General features: G+C 52.6%; 1 protein-coding gene across 2 annotated transcripts; it reads right to left on the reverse strand.

Moving 5' to 3' along the window:
* Positions 1-462: 462 nt before the first annotated feature.
* TSGA10IP (testis specific 10 interacting protein) lies at positions 463-14,978 on the reverse strand. Of its 2 annotated transcripts, none has more exons than XM_073014554.1 (8): positions 14,592-14,978; positions 13,045-13,181; positions 12,227-12,951; positions 11,910-12,057; positions 7,300-7,470; positions 1,716-1,815; positions 1,383-1,546; positions 463-877 (listed from the first exon to the last, which is right to left on the reverse strand). In XM_073014554.1, the coding sequence occupies exons 1-8, from the start codon at positions 14,736-14,738 to the stop codon at positions 754-756; spliced, it is 1,716 nt and encodes a 571-aa protein (XP_072870655.1). In that variant the 5' UTR covers positions 14,739-14,978; the 3' UTR covers positions 463-753. The 2 variants fall into 2 exon arrangements, with proteins under 2 accessions (XP_072870655.1, XP_007978097.3); XM_007979906.3 differs by having other exon boundaries at positions 1,383-1,507; positions 14,592-14,975.
* Between the last annotated feature and the right edge of the window lie 491 nt (positions 14,979-15,469).

Below are 15,469 nucleotides of genomic sequence, written 5' to 3' on the forward strand. Positions count from 1 at the left end.
AAAACCCCGTCTTTACTAAAAATACAAAAATTAGCTGGGTGAGGTGGCAGGCGCCTGTAGTCCCAGGTACTCAGGAGGCTGAGGCAGGAGAATGGCGTGAACCCGGGAGGCGGAGCTTGCAGTGAGCCGAGATCACGCCACTGCACTCCAGCCTGGGCAGCAGAGCGAGACTCCGTCTCAAAAAAAAAAAAAAAAAAGCCCAGTGCACACAATCCCAATCGGTCCTGAAACCCCTCCCCTCACGCAATGGTTGCTCAGTCTGCGGCTCCCTGCCTTGCACAACTCAACATGTGTTAGGATATGAGCGTGTGTTAGGATGTGAGCGTGTGTTGGGATATGAGTATGTGTTAAGATATAAGCGTGTGTTGGGATGTGAGCGTGGGTTGGGATATGTATGCACCCGTTTAAGGGCCCACTCCCTCTCCCACTCACTGGGCGTCCTCAGAGGCAGGAGTCATTCCATCTTATTCACGCTTGCATTTATAGGACCCAACATACACATTGAAGATGGGGTGGAGAAGTTACAGCTCTTGCTCTTCGAGATGTCCCCACTCCTCAGGAGCAGAGAAGGGGCTGTGTGTGCTGGGTGGAGGGAACCAAAAGAGCCAGAGCTCCTGGAGGGGAGGGGGTGTGGGGACAGAGCTAAGCCTGCTGCCCACCCACCTGCCCCCTCCCACTTCCAACCCATAGCCTCCACCACCACCACCAGCAGAAATCCCACACTGTGTTTCCCATAAAGCCTTTAATTTTATCTCAGAAACTGCACTCCGGGTCCAGGCTGGGCTTGTAGTGCCTGTCAGGCTGGCTGCCGGTGGGTTCTGTCCTTGGGGGCCTCTGAGGAGAGTGCTCCATTCTCACCCCCATTGACCTGTGGCTCCTTCAAGACACAGATAGAGGCCCCTGGCTCTGCAGTTCTCACCCCCATGCCCAAGGAAACCACTGACAATGTGGCTTCAAACCCTGCTCCTGTACTGGCTTGCTGTGTGATCCTGAGCAAAGTGACTCTCCCTTCTCGAGTCTCACTTTCCTTATTGCCAAGTGGGCCTCATAATCCCTGCTCTGTACCAGGTTATTCTAAGACATGGGGTGACCAGCGTGGTGGTGCCAGCCCCTAATGAGAGCTTGGTGTGTGGCTGCTCACGTGGTTGCAGAGTCCCAGACTAGCTCTGCTGCTTGTTCGCTCCTGTGTCCTTAAACATGGCCCTGCCCCTCAGGTCCTTAGTTTCCTCGTTGAGAAGTAGGAATGACAACCCTGGCCTTGCCTTCCTCTGGGCTCTCTGCCTGTCCTGGGGGAGGCCCTCCAGAGCCCAGAGTGCTGGTGTGGCCGCCCCTTCCCACAGCAGCATGGCAGGGCCAGTTCTTGACCTGCCGGGGAGACTCACCTGGGTTTCCTGGGGGTGCCATCTCTGTCCACCTTTCCTGCCTCAGACAGCAGCTGCTCTTCATCCAGCCCTAGTGCTGACAGCACCTGGGAGAAGCGCCGAGTGACAGTGAGCCGGGCATTGGCCTGAGGAGAGAGAAGAGGGTTTCTCGCTCTGCACCAGGGCTGCCAAGGGCAAGGTGGGGCTCTGCTTACTGAGGGAGTCCCAGGGATTCCAGAGGGCAGCAGCCCTGGGATCCTATCTGCAGGGACCTACTCGCATCCTGCTTCCCTGACCCACTCAGCCAGTTATTCACAGGGGGCAGCTGTGTGCTTGTCCAGGTGCCAGCCTCACCTGCATGGCCTGCTGGAACAGGAAGGGCCGGGCCTGCACCCTGTGCTGGATGCCTTGCAGCTCCGCTTGGTACTCAGCAAAGCGTTGTCGCTCCTGGCGCCTGCAGGGGAGACAGGCCTTTGTGCAGCTAACCATGGACACAACTGTTGATCTCCACTCCTGAGCCGGCTCATCTTCACTAAAGATTTGATATTCACGTCCTCACCCTCACCTTTACAAAGCTATTTCATTCCCATTCTGGCCTGGATTGCTTGTGAAGTCAGCCAGGGTGGAAATTATTCACCCAGTTTACTGATGGCTCAGGAGGGTTGAGGGACTTGTTCAAAGTTGTGCAGCTGGGAAATGAGGGGCCGAGCCCTGGGCAGCTGGGCCTTGCCAATCTTCCTGTGCCACCCCCATGGGAAAGGGACCAGTACTAGCTTCTGAGCTTCCAGACACCTGCTTACATAGCCTTCCCTCCCCATCCTCTTCCCCTTGAGGGGGAGCTGTGGTTGTTGGTTGTGTGACTTTGGGCGAGGCCTCTCTCTGGGCTCTTGGCTCTGGGCTCAGTTTATTTCACTGTGCTATATAGCAGGGATCAGACAAGCTTGCCAGCATTCTCTCTGGTTCTTATAAGCAGACAGCTTGGAAAATGGGACAGAGAAACTAAAAAATATATATATTTCAAATTTAAAAAACACACCCTGGAGAGATCAGGGTTCCACTGGGGAAGCACAGTTTTCATTTCTAAAAACCCAGCATGGCTGGGCGCGGCAGCTCGCACCTGCCATCCCAGCACTTTGGAAGGCCAAAGAGGGTGGATCACTTGAGCCCAAGAGTTTGAGACCAGCCTGGGCAACATGGTGAAATCCTGTCTCTACAAAAATTAGCCAGGCGTGGTGGTGTGCCCCTGTAGTCCTGGCTAGTTAGGAGGCCAAGGTGGGAGGATTGCTTGAGCCTGGGAGGTCTAGGCTACAGAGAGCTGAGATTGTGCCACTGCACTCCAGCCTGGGCAACAGAGCAGAGACCCTGTCTCAAAAAACCCAAAACCCAGTTTGTGCACTTGTCACAAATGTGTCTGCTTGACAAACTTGAGTGTCACTGCCACTCCTGAAGAGAGCACCCTAGCAGCAAGAAGGGCCTTTGGGCCACAGCCCACGTGGGACCAGGCATCCATCTGTGAAGCACATAAGAGAGGCCTTGAGGTATGGAGGCAGCACCCATGGACAGGAAGGGAGGGGAGACGCAGACAAGACCCCAAGACCTGTGCTGGGACCTCAGCAAGTGTGCTGGGCCCTGTGGAAAAACGCAGCCTTGCTGGGCCATGCCCCTTGGCCCTGTGCCAGGGAGGGAACCGTCCTCCATTGAGAAAAAGACACAGATTTGAAAACCCATGGCCAGAAACGCAAGTTACTGCAAAAAAGGGCTTTCACTATTTAGGGAGGAATTTATGGCAGTTACAAGGGGAGGTGGGAAATGAGTTGGCAGTCCCTATCTTTTCTGTGATAGTTTGTGCACTTTTCCTGCTGGATGCTTTATGCTATTTCTGTTAGAGGTGACAGGAGCCAGCCAAAGCAGGCAGATATCGAGGTCAGGAGATTGAGACCCTCCTGGCCAACATGGTGAAACCCCGTCTACCAAAAATACAAAAATTATCTGGGAGTGGTGGCGTGCGCCTGTAATCCCAGCTACTCAGGAGGCTGAGGCAGGAGAATCGCTTAAACCAGGGAGTTGGAGGTTGTGAGGCGAGGTCGCACTGCTGCACTCCAGCCTGGCGACAGAGTGAGACTTTGTCTCAAAAAAACAATGACAGGAGCCCAGAGCAGAAAGGGAAGTGGTGTCTGTGGGTGTCAGCCCGTGCATCATCTCAGAATGGAAGGAAGACACATGCCTCCCTCCCACAGGACAATCTCTTTTGTGCCCGCCCTTCCTAGGCAAGACATAGTCTCCTGTTCCACTCAGACAGTGAAGTTCACAGGCTGTAAGGGCTGAGAGACTGCATGGGAGATATCTACTTATGCCTTAACCCTCTCAAATAGAAAGTAAAAGAAGTGAGGTTGAATAACTCTTTTTGCTGCACCTGCCACTTGGAGTTCTGAACCTTACACTTCCTGCCTTACTATGAAAACAAAACACTTGGCTGGGCGCGGTGGCTCATGCATGTAATCCCAAAACTTTGGGAGGCCGAGGCAGCCAGATCACTTGAGGTCAGGAGTTTGAGACAGCTGGGGCAATATGGTGAAACCCTGTCTCTACCAAAAATAGAAAAAAATTGACCAGGTGTGGTGGTCTGCACCTGTGGTCCCAGCTACTCAGGATGCTGAGGCAGGAGAATCACTTCAGCCCGGGAGATGGAGGTTTCTTTTTTTTTTTTTTTTTTTTGAGACGGAGTCTTGCTCTGCCGCCCAGGCTGGAGTGCAGTGGCCGGATCTCAGCTCACTGCAAGCTCCGCCTCCCGGGTTTACGCCATTCTCCTGCCTCAGCCTCCCGAGTAGCTGGGACTACAGGCGCCCGCCACCTCGCCCAGCTAGTTTTTTGTATTTCTTAGTAGAGACGGGGTTTCACCGTGTTAGCCAGGATGGTCTCGATCTCCTGACCTCGTGATCCACCCGTCTCGGCCTCCCAAAGTGCTGGGATTACAGGCTTGAGCCACCGCGCCCGGCCGAGATGGAGGTTTCAGTGAACTGAGATCACGCCACTGCACTCCAGCCTGGGCAACAGAGCGAGATTGGGAAGGAGAAAGGGTCCCCCTCAACATTGGCCCAAGCAGTCCCCAAAACACACTTGACCTCTCAGAGCCTCTGTTTCCAAATCTGTAAAATTGGAGTGATTAAGACTGAGCCTTGGCTGGGCGCAGTGGCTCATGCCTGTAATCCTAGCACTTTGGGAGGCTGAGGTGGGTGGATCACCTGAGGTCAGGAGTTCGAGACCAGCCTGACCAACATGGAGGAACCCTGTCTCTACTAAACATACAAAATTAGCCGGGCGTGTAGGCACACGCCCGTAATCCCAGCTACTCAGGAGGCTGAGGCAGGAGAATCACTTGAACCTGGGAGACAGAGGTTGCAGTAAGCCGAGATCACGCCATTGCACTCTAGCTTGGGCAACAAGAGTGAAATTCCATCTCAAAAAAAAAAACAAAAAAAACTGAGCCTCAAAGAGTAGATGATAAGAACCCTGCTGAGCCATCAGTGGCCCTATGGCAGGGCAGGACCCTCGCCCCACTTGCCATGGACCAAAGGAGACAGGGTGCAGAAAAATATGCCCTGCGCCCACTGCACCCAGGAGGTACTCAAATCAGTGGCACTAGTTTTGGTCATATTTATTTGTGTTACCTGTTTCACTAGTTTGGGCTCTTGGGGGAAGGTCCTGGTGCCTTTCGTCTAAAGGCTGAGCATTTGAGCACTCAGACAGGGCAGCAATGTGGCTGGAACCCAATTCTGCTGCCCACGCATGACCTGTGGCAAATTATTTAAGATCTCTGAGCCTTCGGTTCCTCACCAGTGAGGTTATGCAGGTGGAGATACCGAGGTAGGATAGTAAGGTAAGCGGGCCACACTGACTTGTCCCCTTGTGTGAGGCCCCAGGGGCTCCTTTCGCAGTAGCTCTGTATCCCCTGTGCCCTCGTGCATCAGCACCTAACTCTTTTTTTTTTTTTTTTTTTTTTTTGAGACTAAGTCTCTCTCCGTCACCCAGGCTGGAGTGCAATGGTGCAATCTCGGCTCACTGCAACCTCCGCCTCCCGGATTCAAGCGATTCTCCCAAGTATCTGGGATTAACAGTCGTGTTCCACTACCCCTGGCTAATTTTTGTATTATTATTATTATTTTTTTTTTTTAGTAGAGACGGGGTTTCACCATGTTGGCCAGGCTGGCCTCGAAATCCTGACCTCAGGTGATCCAACTGCCTTAGCCTCCCAAAGTGTTGGGATTACAGGCCGGAGACACAGGGCCCAGCTGAGCACCTAAGGCTTTTGCAAGATAAGCAGTCCTAGGGGATACAGATGGCTACAAGTTCCCTGATAGCACAGCCCAGGAAAGAAAACAAAAGCCCCTTATTCAGAATGTAGCTTCCCCAATCTCCAGCCAATCAGCACCAAAAGCCTGAGAAGCTGTTAGCTACAAATTCCTGCCTTGGAGGGAGCTAAGGACTTCTCGGGGTTCCGCATACACAGCTAGGCTCAAGGTTGTGGTTATAGCAACATTTTCCTTATTTTAATAGTAAAAAACACACCCCTAGGTAGAGATTTTATATGCTAATGTTTCATGTGATGCACGTTAGAGTATGCAGATGTTGAGCGCATGAGCCAACCACAGGTCCACTTTTACATACCTGACCTCACCAGTATTTTGTGACTAGGTATAAACAACTCCCATAAAAGGAAATCCTCTTAAGGCACAAGCTGCCGTCTCTCCCTCTGAGCAGTCCTCAGGGTGGGCCTTTTTTTTTTTTTTTTTTTTTTTTTTTTTTGAGTCGGAGTTTTCGCTCTGTCACCCAGGCTGGAGTGTAGTGGCGCAATTTCAGCTCACTGCAACCTCCACCTCCTGGGTTCAAGCGATTCTCCTGCCTCAGCCTCCCGAATAGCTGGGATTACAGGTATGTGCCACCACACCCTGCTAAGTTTTGTATTTTTCGTAGAGATGAGGTTTCACCATGTTGGTCAGGGCGGCCTTTGCTTTGCAATAAACTTTTTGCCTGCTCTTCCTTTGGACTTGCTCTCAAATTATTTTGTGTGGCCAAAGGAAGAACCTGACCTGGCCCACTGGCAGCAATACTGCCTGTTTCACGGACCTGTTAGGAGTCCAAAAAGGTTTGCCCACAAATTTGCTTATTAGGAAAATGGTCACGGCCAGGCGCAGTGTCTCACACCTGTAATCCCTGCACTTTGGGAGGCCAAGGCGGGTGGATCACGAGGTCAGGAGATTGAGACCATCCTGGCTAACACGGTGAAACCCCGTCTCTACTAAAAATAAAAAATGAAATAAAAATTTTTAAAAAAATTAGCCGGGCTTGGTGGTGGGCACCTGTAGTCTCAGCTACTTGGGAAGCTGAGACAGGAGAATGCCGTGAACCCGGGAGGTAGAGATTGCAGTGAGTCGAGATCGTGCTACTGCACTCCAGCCTGGGTAACAGAGCGAGACTCCGTCTGAAAAAAACAAACAAACAAAAAAAAGAAAATGGTCACAATATAGGAAGAGAACAAAATGCGACTCTTCAGCTGACTGTGAACAATGGCTGTCTCCCAGAGTGGAGTCACAGGGCTGTTCGCCTTCTCCAGGCATTATTTCTGTAATCTTTGAAATTTTATAACAAGCATGTCTGGCATTGGAAATCAGGAAATGAAGGTTTGAAAAAGGGTAATCATACATGATGCATATTTTAACCTTGACCATTCAACAGCTGCAGAGATTGTCATTATTAACTGGGTGGCCTTCCATGGACCCCTTCTCCCCATGACTCAGCGTCCTTATCTGGAAGCGCAGTGAAGTGGCCTGGCCAGCCCCAGGGAAGGCAAGGACTGGTGCTCCCCAGTCCTATAGACTGAGACTTGGCACGGCCTCCCTGCCTTCTCCCAACCAGGCCTCCCCAAGCCCAGGCTCCCTACCTCAGCTCCTCCAGCTTGTGCTGGGCCGCCCCAGGGCCCCGGCTCCCTCTGGGTGCGTAGGCTGCCAGGCAGCGGGCCACTTGCCGCTGTACATGCTGCGTTCGGGCCCGCCGCAGCTCGGCCTGCTGCCGCTCCTCCTGCCGCTGCCGCTCCCAGGCCTGCAGCAGGCTCCTTGGGTGAGAAAAGGAAGGGGAATGAGAGGTTTATGGGCAGCAGGAGCCTCACAGAGGGCCAGGGGCTGGATAAGGGAATATGGGAGCCTGTGGGGAGGGGCTGCAGGGTCCACAGCCAGTGTCCTGGGAGTAGGGTTTGTCATGGAAGTCCACGACAGAGACTGCCCTGGAGGCTCAGCCCTCGGGCCCAGCTCAAGGCCTTTCCCTACTCATTCTAGAAGTCTCCTGCTTGCAGGCCAGGCGCGGTGGTTCATGCCTGTAATCCCAGCACTTTGGGTGGTGGAGGCAGGTGGATCACCTGAGATCAGGAGTTCGAGACCAGTTTGGCCATCATGGTGACAGCCCGTTTCTGCTAAAAATGCAAAAATTAGCCAGGCGTGGTGGCACATGCCTGTAATCCCAGCTACTCAGGAGGCTGAGGCAGAAGAATCGTTTGAACCCGGGAAGCAGAGGTTGCAGTGAGCCGAGACCCCGCAATTGTAATCCAGCCTGGGCAAAAACAGCAAAACTCCATCTCAAAAAAAAAAAAAAAAAAAAGAAAAAAGAAAAAAAAAAAGAAGAAAAAAAAAGAAATGAAGGGTGTTTTGGAAAAATTAATAATGTTAAAATGTCCATATTATCCAAAGCAATTTACAGATTCAGTGCAAGCCTATCAAAATTCTAATGACATTTTTCACAGAAATAGAAAAAAATAATTTTAAATTAATATAGAACCATGGAATACTCCAAACAACCAAAGCAATCTTGAGCCAAAAAAAATAGGCTGGGCATGGTGGCTCACACCTGTAACCCCAGCACTTTGGGAGGCTGATGCAGGTGGATCGCTTGAGCCCAGGAGTTTGAGACCAGCTTCAGCAACATGATGAAACCCCGTCTGTACTACACATACAAAAAATTAGCCAGGCGTGGTGACCCAGACCTGTAGTCCTAGCTACTTGGGAGGTTAAGGTGGGAGAATTACCTGAGCCCAGGAAATCAAGACTGCAGTGAGCCATGATTGAGCCACTGCACTCCAGCCTGGGCGACAGATTGAGACCCTGCCCCCCCCACACACACACACACACACACACACACACACAGAAAGAAAGCTTAATGACACTTGTCTGGGCAATGGTTTTTTGGATATGACCCAGAAAGCACAGGCAACAGAAGCAAAAATAGACAAATAAAGTTGCCTCAAACCGAAAAGCTTCTGCACAGCAATGGCAACAATCAACAGATATGACATATAGAATGGGAAAAAATATTTGCAAACCATACATCTGAAAAGGGGTTAATATCGAAAATATGTGAACTCAAATAACTCAGTAACGAGAAAGCAAATAACTCAATTAAAAAATGGGCAAAGGCTAGCCACAATGGCTCATGCCTGAAATTCCAGCACTTTGGGAGGCCAAGGCGGGCGGATCATTTAAGGTCTGGAGTTTGAGACTAGTCTGGCCAACATGTCGAAACCCTGTCTCTACTAAAAAATACAAAAACGTTAGCCAGACCTGGTGGTGCCTGTCTGTAATCCCAGCTACTCAGGAGGCTGAGGCAAGAGAATCGCTTGAACCTGGGAGGTAGAGGTTGCAGCAAGCCAAGATTATGCCACTGCACTCCATCCTGGGTGATGAAGTGAGGCTCCATCTCAAAAAAAAAAAAAAAGGCAAAGAGGCAGGGCATGGTGGCTCATACCTGTAATCTTGACACCTTGGGAGATGGAGGCAGCAGGATTGCTTGGAGCCAGGGGTTGGAGACCAGCCCGGGCAACATAGCAAGACACCATCTCTACAAATAAAAAGTTAAAAAATAAGTCAGCTGGGCTGGGCACGGTGGCTCAAGCCTGTAATCCCAGCACTTTGGGAGGCCAAGACGGGCGGATCACGAGGTCAGGAGATCGAGACCATCCTGGCTAACACAGTGAAACCCCATCTCTACCAAAAAAATACAAAAAACTAGCCGGGCAAGGTGGCGGGCGCCTGTAGTCCCAGCTACTCAGGAGGCTGAGGCAGGAGAATGGCGTAAACCTGGGAGGCGGAGCTTGCAGTGAGCTGAGATCTGGCCACTGCACTCCAGCCTGGGCGACAGAGCGAGACTCCGTCTCAAAAAAAAATAAAAAAGAAAAAAGAAAAGGTAGCTGCACTCCTATGTTCATTGCAGGAATATTCACAGTAGCAAAGATCTGAAATCAACCTCAGATTCCATCAACAGATGAACAGATAAAGAAAAGGTGGTATATATACACAATGACATTCTTCAGCCTTAAAAAGAAGAAACTCCCGTCATTTGCAACAACATGAATAAACCTGGAGGACACTATGTTAAGTTAAATAAGTCAGGCACAGAAAGACAAATACCATATAATCTCCCTTATGTGTCAAATCTTTAAAAAGTCAAACTCAGCATAACGGGACCCTCTCTCTCCAAAAAATTTAAAAATTAGCCAGCGGCCGGGCGCGGTGGCTCATGCCTGTAATTCCAGCACAATGGGAGGCTGAGGTGGGCAAATCACAAGGTCAAGAGATAGAGACCGTCCTGGCTAACACGGTGAAACCCCGTCTCTACTACAAATACAAAAAATTAGCCGGGCGTGGTGGCGGGTGCCTGTAGTCCCAGATACTCGGGAGGCTGAGGCAGGAGAATGGCGTAAACCTGGTGAAATCCTAGTGAAACATAGTGAAACCTCGTCTCTACTAAAAATACAGAAATTAGCCAGGTGTGGCGGTGCGTGCCTGGAGTCCCAGCTACTCAGGAGGCTGAGACATGAGAATCACTTGAACCCGGGAGGCAGAGGTTGCAGTGAGCCGAGATTGCACCACTGTAGTCCAGTCTGGGTGACACAGTAAGACTCTGTCTCAAAAAAAAAAAAAAAGAATTGTGGGGTGCATAAGAATGCTGAATGAGGCTGGGCGCGGTGGTTCACGCCTGTAATTCCAGCACTTTGGGAGGCCGAGACGGGCGGATCACGAGGTCAGGAGATCGAGACCATCCTGGCTAACCCGGTGAAACCCCGTCTTTACTAAAAATACAAAAAAAAAAATTAGCCGGGCGCAGTGGCGGGCGCCTGTAGTCCCAGCTACACGGGAGGCTGAGGCAGGAGAATGGTGTGAACCCAGGAAGCGGAGCTTGCAGTGAGTGGAGATTGCACCACTGCACTCCAGCCCGGGCAACAGAGCAAGACTCCATCTCAAAAAAAAAAAAAAAAAAAAGAATGCTGAATAAACTCTCCCCTGCCCTCACATGCCACCTGTCACCAGTCACCAAGGCCTATTGAACCAGCCTCTAAGTGTCTCTTAAATGGATCCCCTTCCTCCATCCACAGGGCCTCCTTTTTCAGGGCCTTATGGTTCCTCACCTCAGTGTTGCCAACAGTCTCCTCACGGCCTCCAGTCTCCCCTTCAGCTCCCACTATCTCCTTTGCTTTAGAAACAGAATCTTGCTCTGTTGTTCAGACTTGAATGCAGTGATGTGATCATGACTCACTGCAGCCTTGAACTCCTGGGCTCAAGAGATCCTCCTGACTCAGCCTCTAGAGTAGCTGGGGCTACAGGCACTTTCCACCAAGCCAGGCTAATCTTTTTTTCCTTTGTAGACACAGGGGTCTCGCCATGTTGACCAGACTGGGTTTTTGTTTGTTTGTTCGTTTGAGACAGTCTCACTCTGTCACCCAGGCGGGAGTGTAGCGGTGCAATCTCGGCTCACTGCAACCTCCACCTCCCAGGTTCAAGTGACTCTCATGCCCCAGCCTCCTGAGTAGCTGGGACTCCAAGCACGCACCACCATACTTGGATAATTTTTTTATATTTTCAGTAGAGACAGGGTTTCACCATGTTGCCCAGGCTGGTCTCAAACTCTTGAATTCAGACAATCTGCACGCCTTGGCCTTCCAAAGTGCTAGGATTATAGGCGTGAGCCATCGCACCCGGCCCCTTAACTTACTTTTTAGAGACAGTGTCTCACTCTGTTGCCCATGCTGAGTGCAGTGGCTGGATCATAGCTCGCTGCAGTCTTGATCTCCTGAGCTCAAGAGATCCTCCTGCCCCCGCCTGCTGAGTGGCTGGGACTACAAGCATGTGTCACCATGTCCAGCTAGTTCCAAGTCTTTTAATAGTTACATCCTAAGGGCCCAGGAGTAGATAATAAATATTGTATTAATCACTTAGTTAATAGTTTAATGGATGGATAGAAGAAAAGATGGGAAAAAAACGTGGCTGTATCAGTAGATAATTGGCCAGGTATTCAGAGAGATGGGTGAACGGTTGAGTGGATGTTATCAGTAGTTGGATGGATGGATGGATGGATGGATGGATGGATGGATGGATGGATGATCCAAAAGTTTGGTGAATGGATAAATAAAGAAATGAATGAGAGTTCAAATGCCTAAGCATCTCTTGGAGAACCAGCTCCATCTCTACTTCTCACCGTGGGCTCCCACTCCCTTCTCTTCCCTCTTACCTGGTGGCTTCCTGTCGTTTGTGGAAGGTGCGATTGGGGAGGTTGGCAGACAGGAAAGTTTCATTGTCTTCCGAGGCATAGGTCTTTCCATTCTGCTTGGAGGCCTGGAAGGCAGCCCTCAAAGCCTTCCAGGGCTGCTTTTGGGGGCCTGCCCACAGTGGGACCAAGTCAGGGGTTGCCTCTCTCTCCCAGGCTGCTGGGCAATCCCCGCAGCACCCAGAACACAGCCCAGCCTGCCTGAGCCCAGCCTCCCTGACTGCTCCCTGTTCCCCACAGTGTAGCTTCGGGGGAACCCGGGCCCCGAGTTGCACGCTCACCACAGTCCAGGTCTCTCTGTAGCTGCCTGTGCAGCTTCTCCAGGTCCCATGGCCCCTGCAGCTCCCTGGCCCTTGTCTTCCTCCTCTGTGGCCTTTGGAGGTTGTTGAAGCTGGGGCTGCTCCCCTGGCTCTGGCCCTGCAGTTCCCCTTCATCCGAGGCCTCCTCTCCGGAAATCTGCCCCTTTTTCTGACAACCAGCCCTCCTTCTGCAGGGAGCGCTGTGCTCTCCCTCCTCAGCCTCCTCTGTGGCCTCTGAGAATTGCTCCTCCTCTGAAATGGACCCCCTCCTGGGGCGCTGGGGCGGCTCCCCAGAACTCAGACCCCTCTCAGCCTCCTCAGCACCCGGGCCTTGCAGCTGGACCTGCTTGTCGGACGCCGATCCTGATCCTGGCCTCCTCCCAGGCGGCTGGAGGCCACACTCACTGGTGGGCTCTGGTCCTAGCTCCCCTTTGCCAGGAGGCATGGAGACACCACCCCAGGCTCCCAGTTGTTGTCTCGCCTTCAGGTTTTGCGCCTCTGTCTTCCGGCAGCAGCCATAGGCCTCTGGGAGGTTGGCCGTGGACTTGCGCCTGGACTGGCGCTGGGAGGATGAGGAGGGCATGGGCAGGGCTTGGTGGCCTGGGGTTGGGGAACTTGGCTGAAGCACAGCCCGGACATCTGTGGCGATGCTCTCCCAGGCCCACTGGAAGGGGAAGGAGGGCTTCCGAGGAGGAAGGCGAAAGAGACTGAGGAAGGACAGGGTGGGGGTCAGGGTCAGCACCAGCCCCCAGAGGGCCCTGACCCCCAGCACCCTCCTGACCCATCCCACTGCTCCTTACTCTTCAGCCTCTTCAGAGCCCTGTCCTTTCTTGCTCTGGCCCCTGGGCTTGCGGTCCTTCTTTGCTGTCTGCCTTGAGCTCTGAGACCTCCGCTGCAGGTCCTGATTTGGCACACCATCACCACTCCCCAGGCGGCCCTGGGCAGAGACATTAGGGGAGGAGCAGCCAGCTCAAGCAGCCTCCTGGACTGTGTTGCACCTCACTCGGGTGCCCTCCTCTTCTGTGCACCTGGCTGGCCCTGGCTGGGCCCCTCTGGGCCCTCGTTACCGTAAAAACCAACCAAACAGGGCAGGGTGCGGTGCTCACGCCTGTAATCCCAGCACTTTTGGGAGGCAAAGGGGGGCGGATCACCTGAGGCTGGGAGTTTGAGACCAGCTTGGCCAACATAGTGAAACTAAGTCTCTACTAAAAATACAAAAAAAAAAAAAAAAAATTAGCCGGGTATGGTGGCCTGCACCTGTAATCCCAGCTACTTGGGAGGCTGAGGCAGGAGAATCGCTTGCACCTGGGAGGTGGAGGCTGCAGTGAGCTGAGATTACGTCACTGCATTCCAGCCTGGGCAACAAGAGCAAAACTCAGTGTCAAAAAAACAAAAAACAAAACAAAAAAACCTGACTGAACACCACCTCCATTCTGCATATTAAAATAGCAACAGCCACCACCTGCTGAGCACCTACTGTGCGTTCAGGACTTTCATGCATAAACACACCTTCCCAAGGACCCTAGGAGGCTGGTACTCATCATCACCCCCATCACTTAGAGGAGAAAGCTGAGGCTCAGAGAGGCTGAGTAACTGAGGTCACACAGCTGGGAAGTGGTGGCGCCCAGGTTTGTTACCATTGCACTAGGCCGCCTCTGGGCCCTGGACTGCACTCCCAAATGTCCCATTGGGCCCTGGACCTGCTACAGCCAAGGTAGAAACCAAGGTGATTTTCTTTTTTTTTCTTTTTTTTTTTTTTTTTTTGAGACGGAGTCTCGCTCTGCCACCCAGGCTGGAGTGCAGTGGCCGGATCTCAGCTCACTGCAAGCTCCGCCTCCCGGGTTCACGCCATTCTCCTGCCTCAGCCTCCTGAGTAGCTGGGACTACAGGTGCCCACCACCTTGCCCGGCTAGTTTTTTCGTATTTTTTAGTAGAGACGGGGTTTCACCGTGTCAGCCAGGATGGTCTCGATCTCCTGACCTCGTGATCCGCCCGTCTCGGCCTCCCAAAGTGCTGGGATTACAGGCTTGAGCCACCGCGCCCGGCCTTCCAAGGTGATTTTCATCAAGGTGGTCTTAATCTTTCCTGAAACGCTGCTCCTCCCACAGTGTTCCCTGAATCACCCCATCATCCCGGGGAGTCACCCACAGGCGTCATCCCTCAGCTTCTCCCAAGATCTTTAGGCCTCCATGTGGTCCCTGTTCCACTCCTGCCTCCCTGACTTTCACCTGGATCTCAGCTCAGGTCTCGTGGCTTCTCAAGGGCCTCCCCAGCCCAGGCCTCCCTGACCCAAGGCAGCCCACCTGGCTCTGGGCAGCTGGAAGTGCCCCCACTGGGCCTACCTCACCTGCTTGTCCTGAGAGATGGTCGACAGCAGCTTGAGCAGCCTGGTGCTGGTTCCCGGAGCCTGAAGCCGCATGTCCTGCCCTGGTCGTGCCAACGGGGTCCTAACCAACTGTTGGTAGGTATTTAGCATATTGGTGTCCTGCCCCATCCTGCCCCATCCCCCATCCCCACCGTGGAACTGCCCAACAGGCCATCTCTATGGCAACCAGTCCTCAGCCAGTCTCAAGGGGTCTGGCAAAAAGCATACTAGGAAGGGGTCAGTGGGGTATGTGAGGCCAATCTCCTTCTAAGGGAGAGCTCAGCAGGGTGCCCAGGAGTCGTTCAGTGCAGAGACCCAGGCCCAAGTCCTGCCTCTGCTCCTGCCTCATCCACAGGCTCCCCATGTAACCTGGTGTAAGTCCTCTGTCCCCACTCCACCTGTGTTTCCCCATCCATCTGTACAGGGGAGTCAGTCTGTCTCCTGTGCTGCCCCCCAGGCCCGGCAAAGTCCCTGAAGGAGCCAAACTGAGATATGGCTCCTTCAGGGACTTGATTCACAAGATTTTTCACAAGATTTTGTTTCAATCCTTGCACTCCCAGGTTGGGAGCGGTGGCTCATGCCTGTAATCCCAGCACTCTGGGGGGCTGAGGCAGGTGGATCACTCGAGGCCAGGAGTTCAAGACCAGCCTGGCCAAAATGGCAAAACCCCATCTCTACCAAAAATGCAAAAAAAAATTAGCCAGGCATGGTGGCGCATACCTGTAATCCCAGCTACTCAGGAGGCTGAGGCACAAGAATCGCTTGAACCCGGGAGGCAGAGGCTGCATCAAGCCCAGATTGCACCACTGCACTCCAGCCGGGGCGACAGAATGAGACTCTGCCTCAAGAAAAAAAAAACA

Source organism: Chlorocebus sabaeus, chromosome 1 (assembly GCF_047675955.1).
Source record: "Chlorocebus sabaeus isolate Y175 chromosome 1, mChlSab1.0.hap1, whole genome shotgun sequence".
Taxonomy (NCBI): Eukaryota; Metazoa; Chordata; class Mammalia; order Primates; family Cercopithecidae; genus Chlorocebus; species Chlorocebus sabaeus.

Excerpts from the sequence above, each read along its gene's own strand:
- TSGA10IP (XM_073014554.1), bottom strand. The coding sequence starts at position 14,738 with ATGGGGCAGGACACCAATATGCTAAATACCTACCAACAGTTGGTTAGG. Across the intron at positions 1,816-7,299 it reads CACAAGCTGGAGGAGCTGAG|GCGCCAGGAGCGACAACGCT; the intron begins GTAGGGAGCCTG and ends TCTCCCCTGCAG. Across the intron at positions 1,547-1,715 it reads TGTTCCAGCAGGCCATGCAG|CCCTGGTGCAGAGCGAGAAA; the intron begins GTGAGGCTGGCA and ends TGCCCTTGGCAG.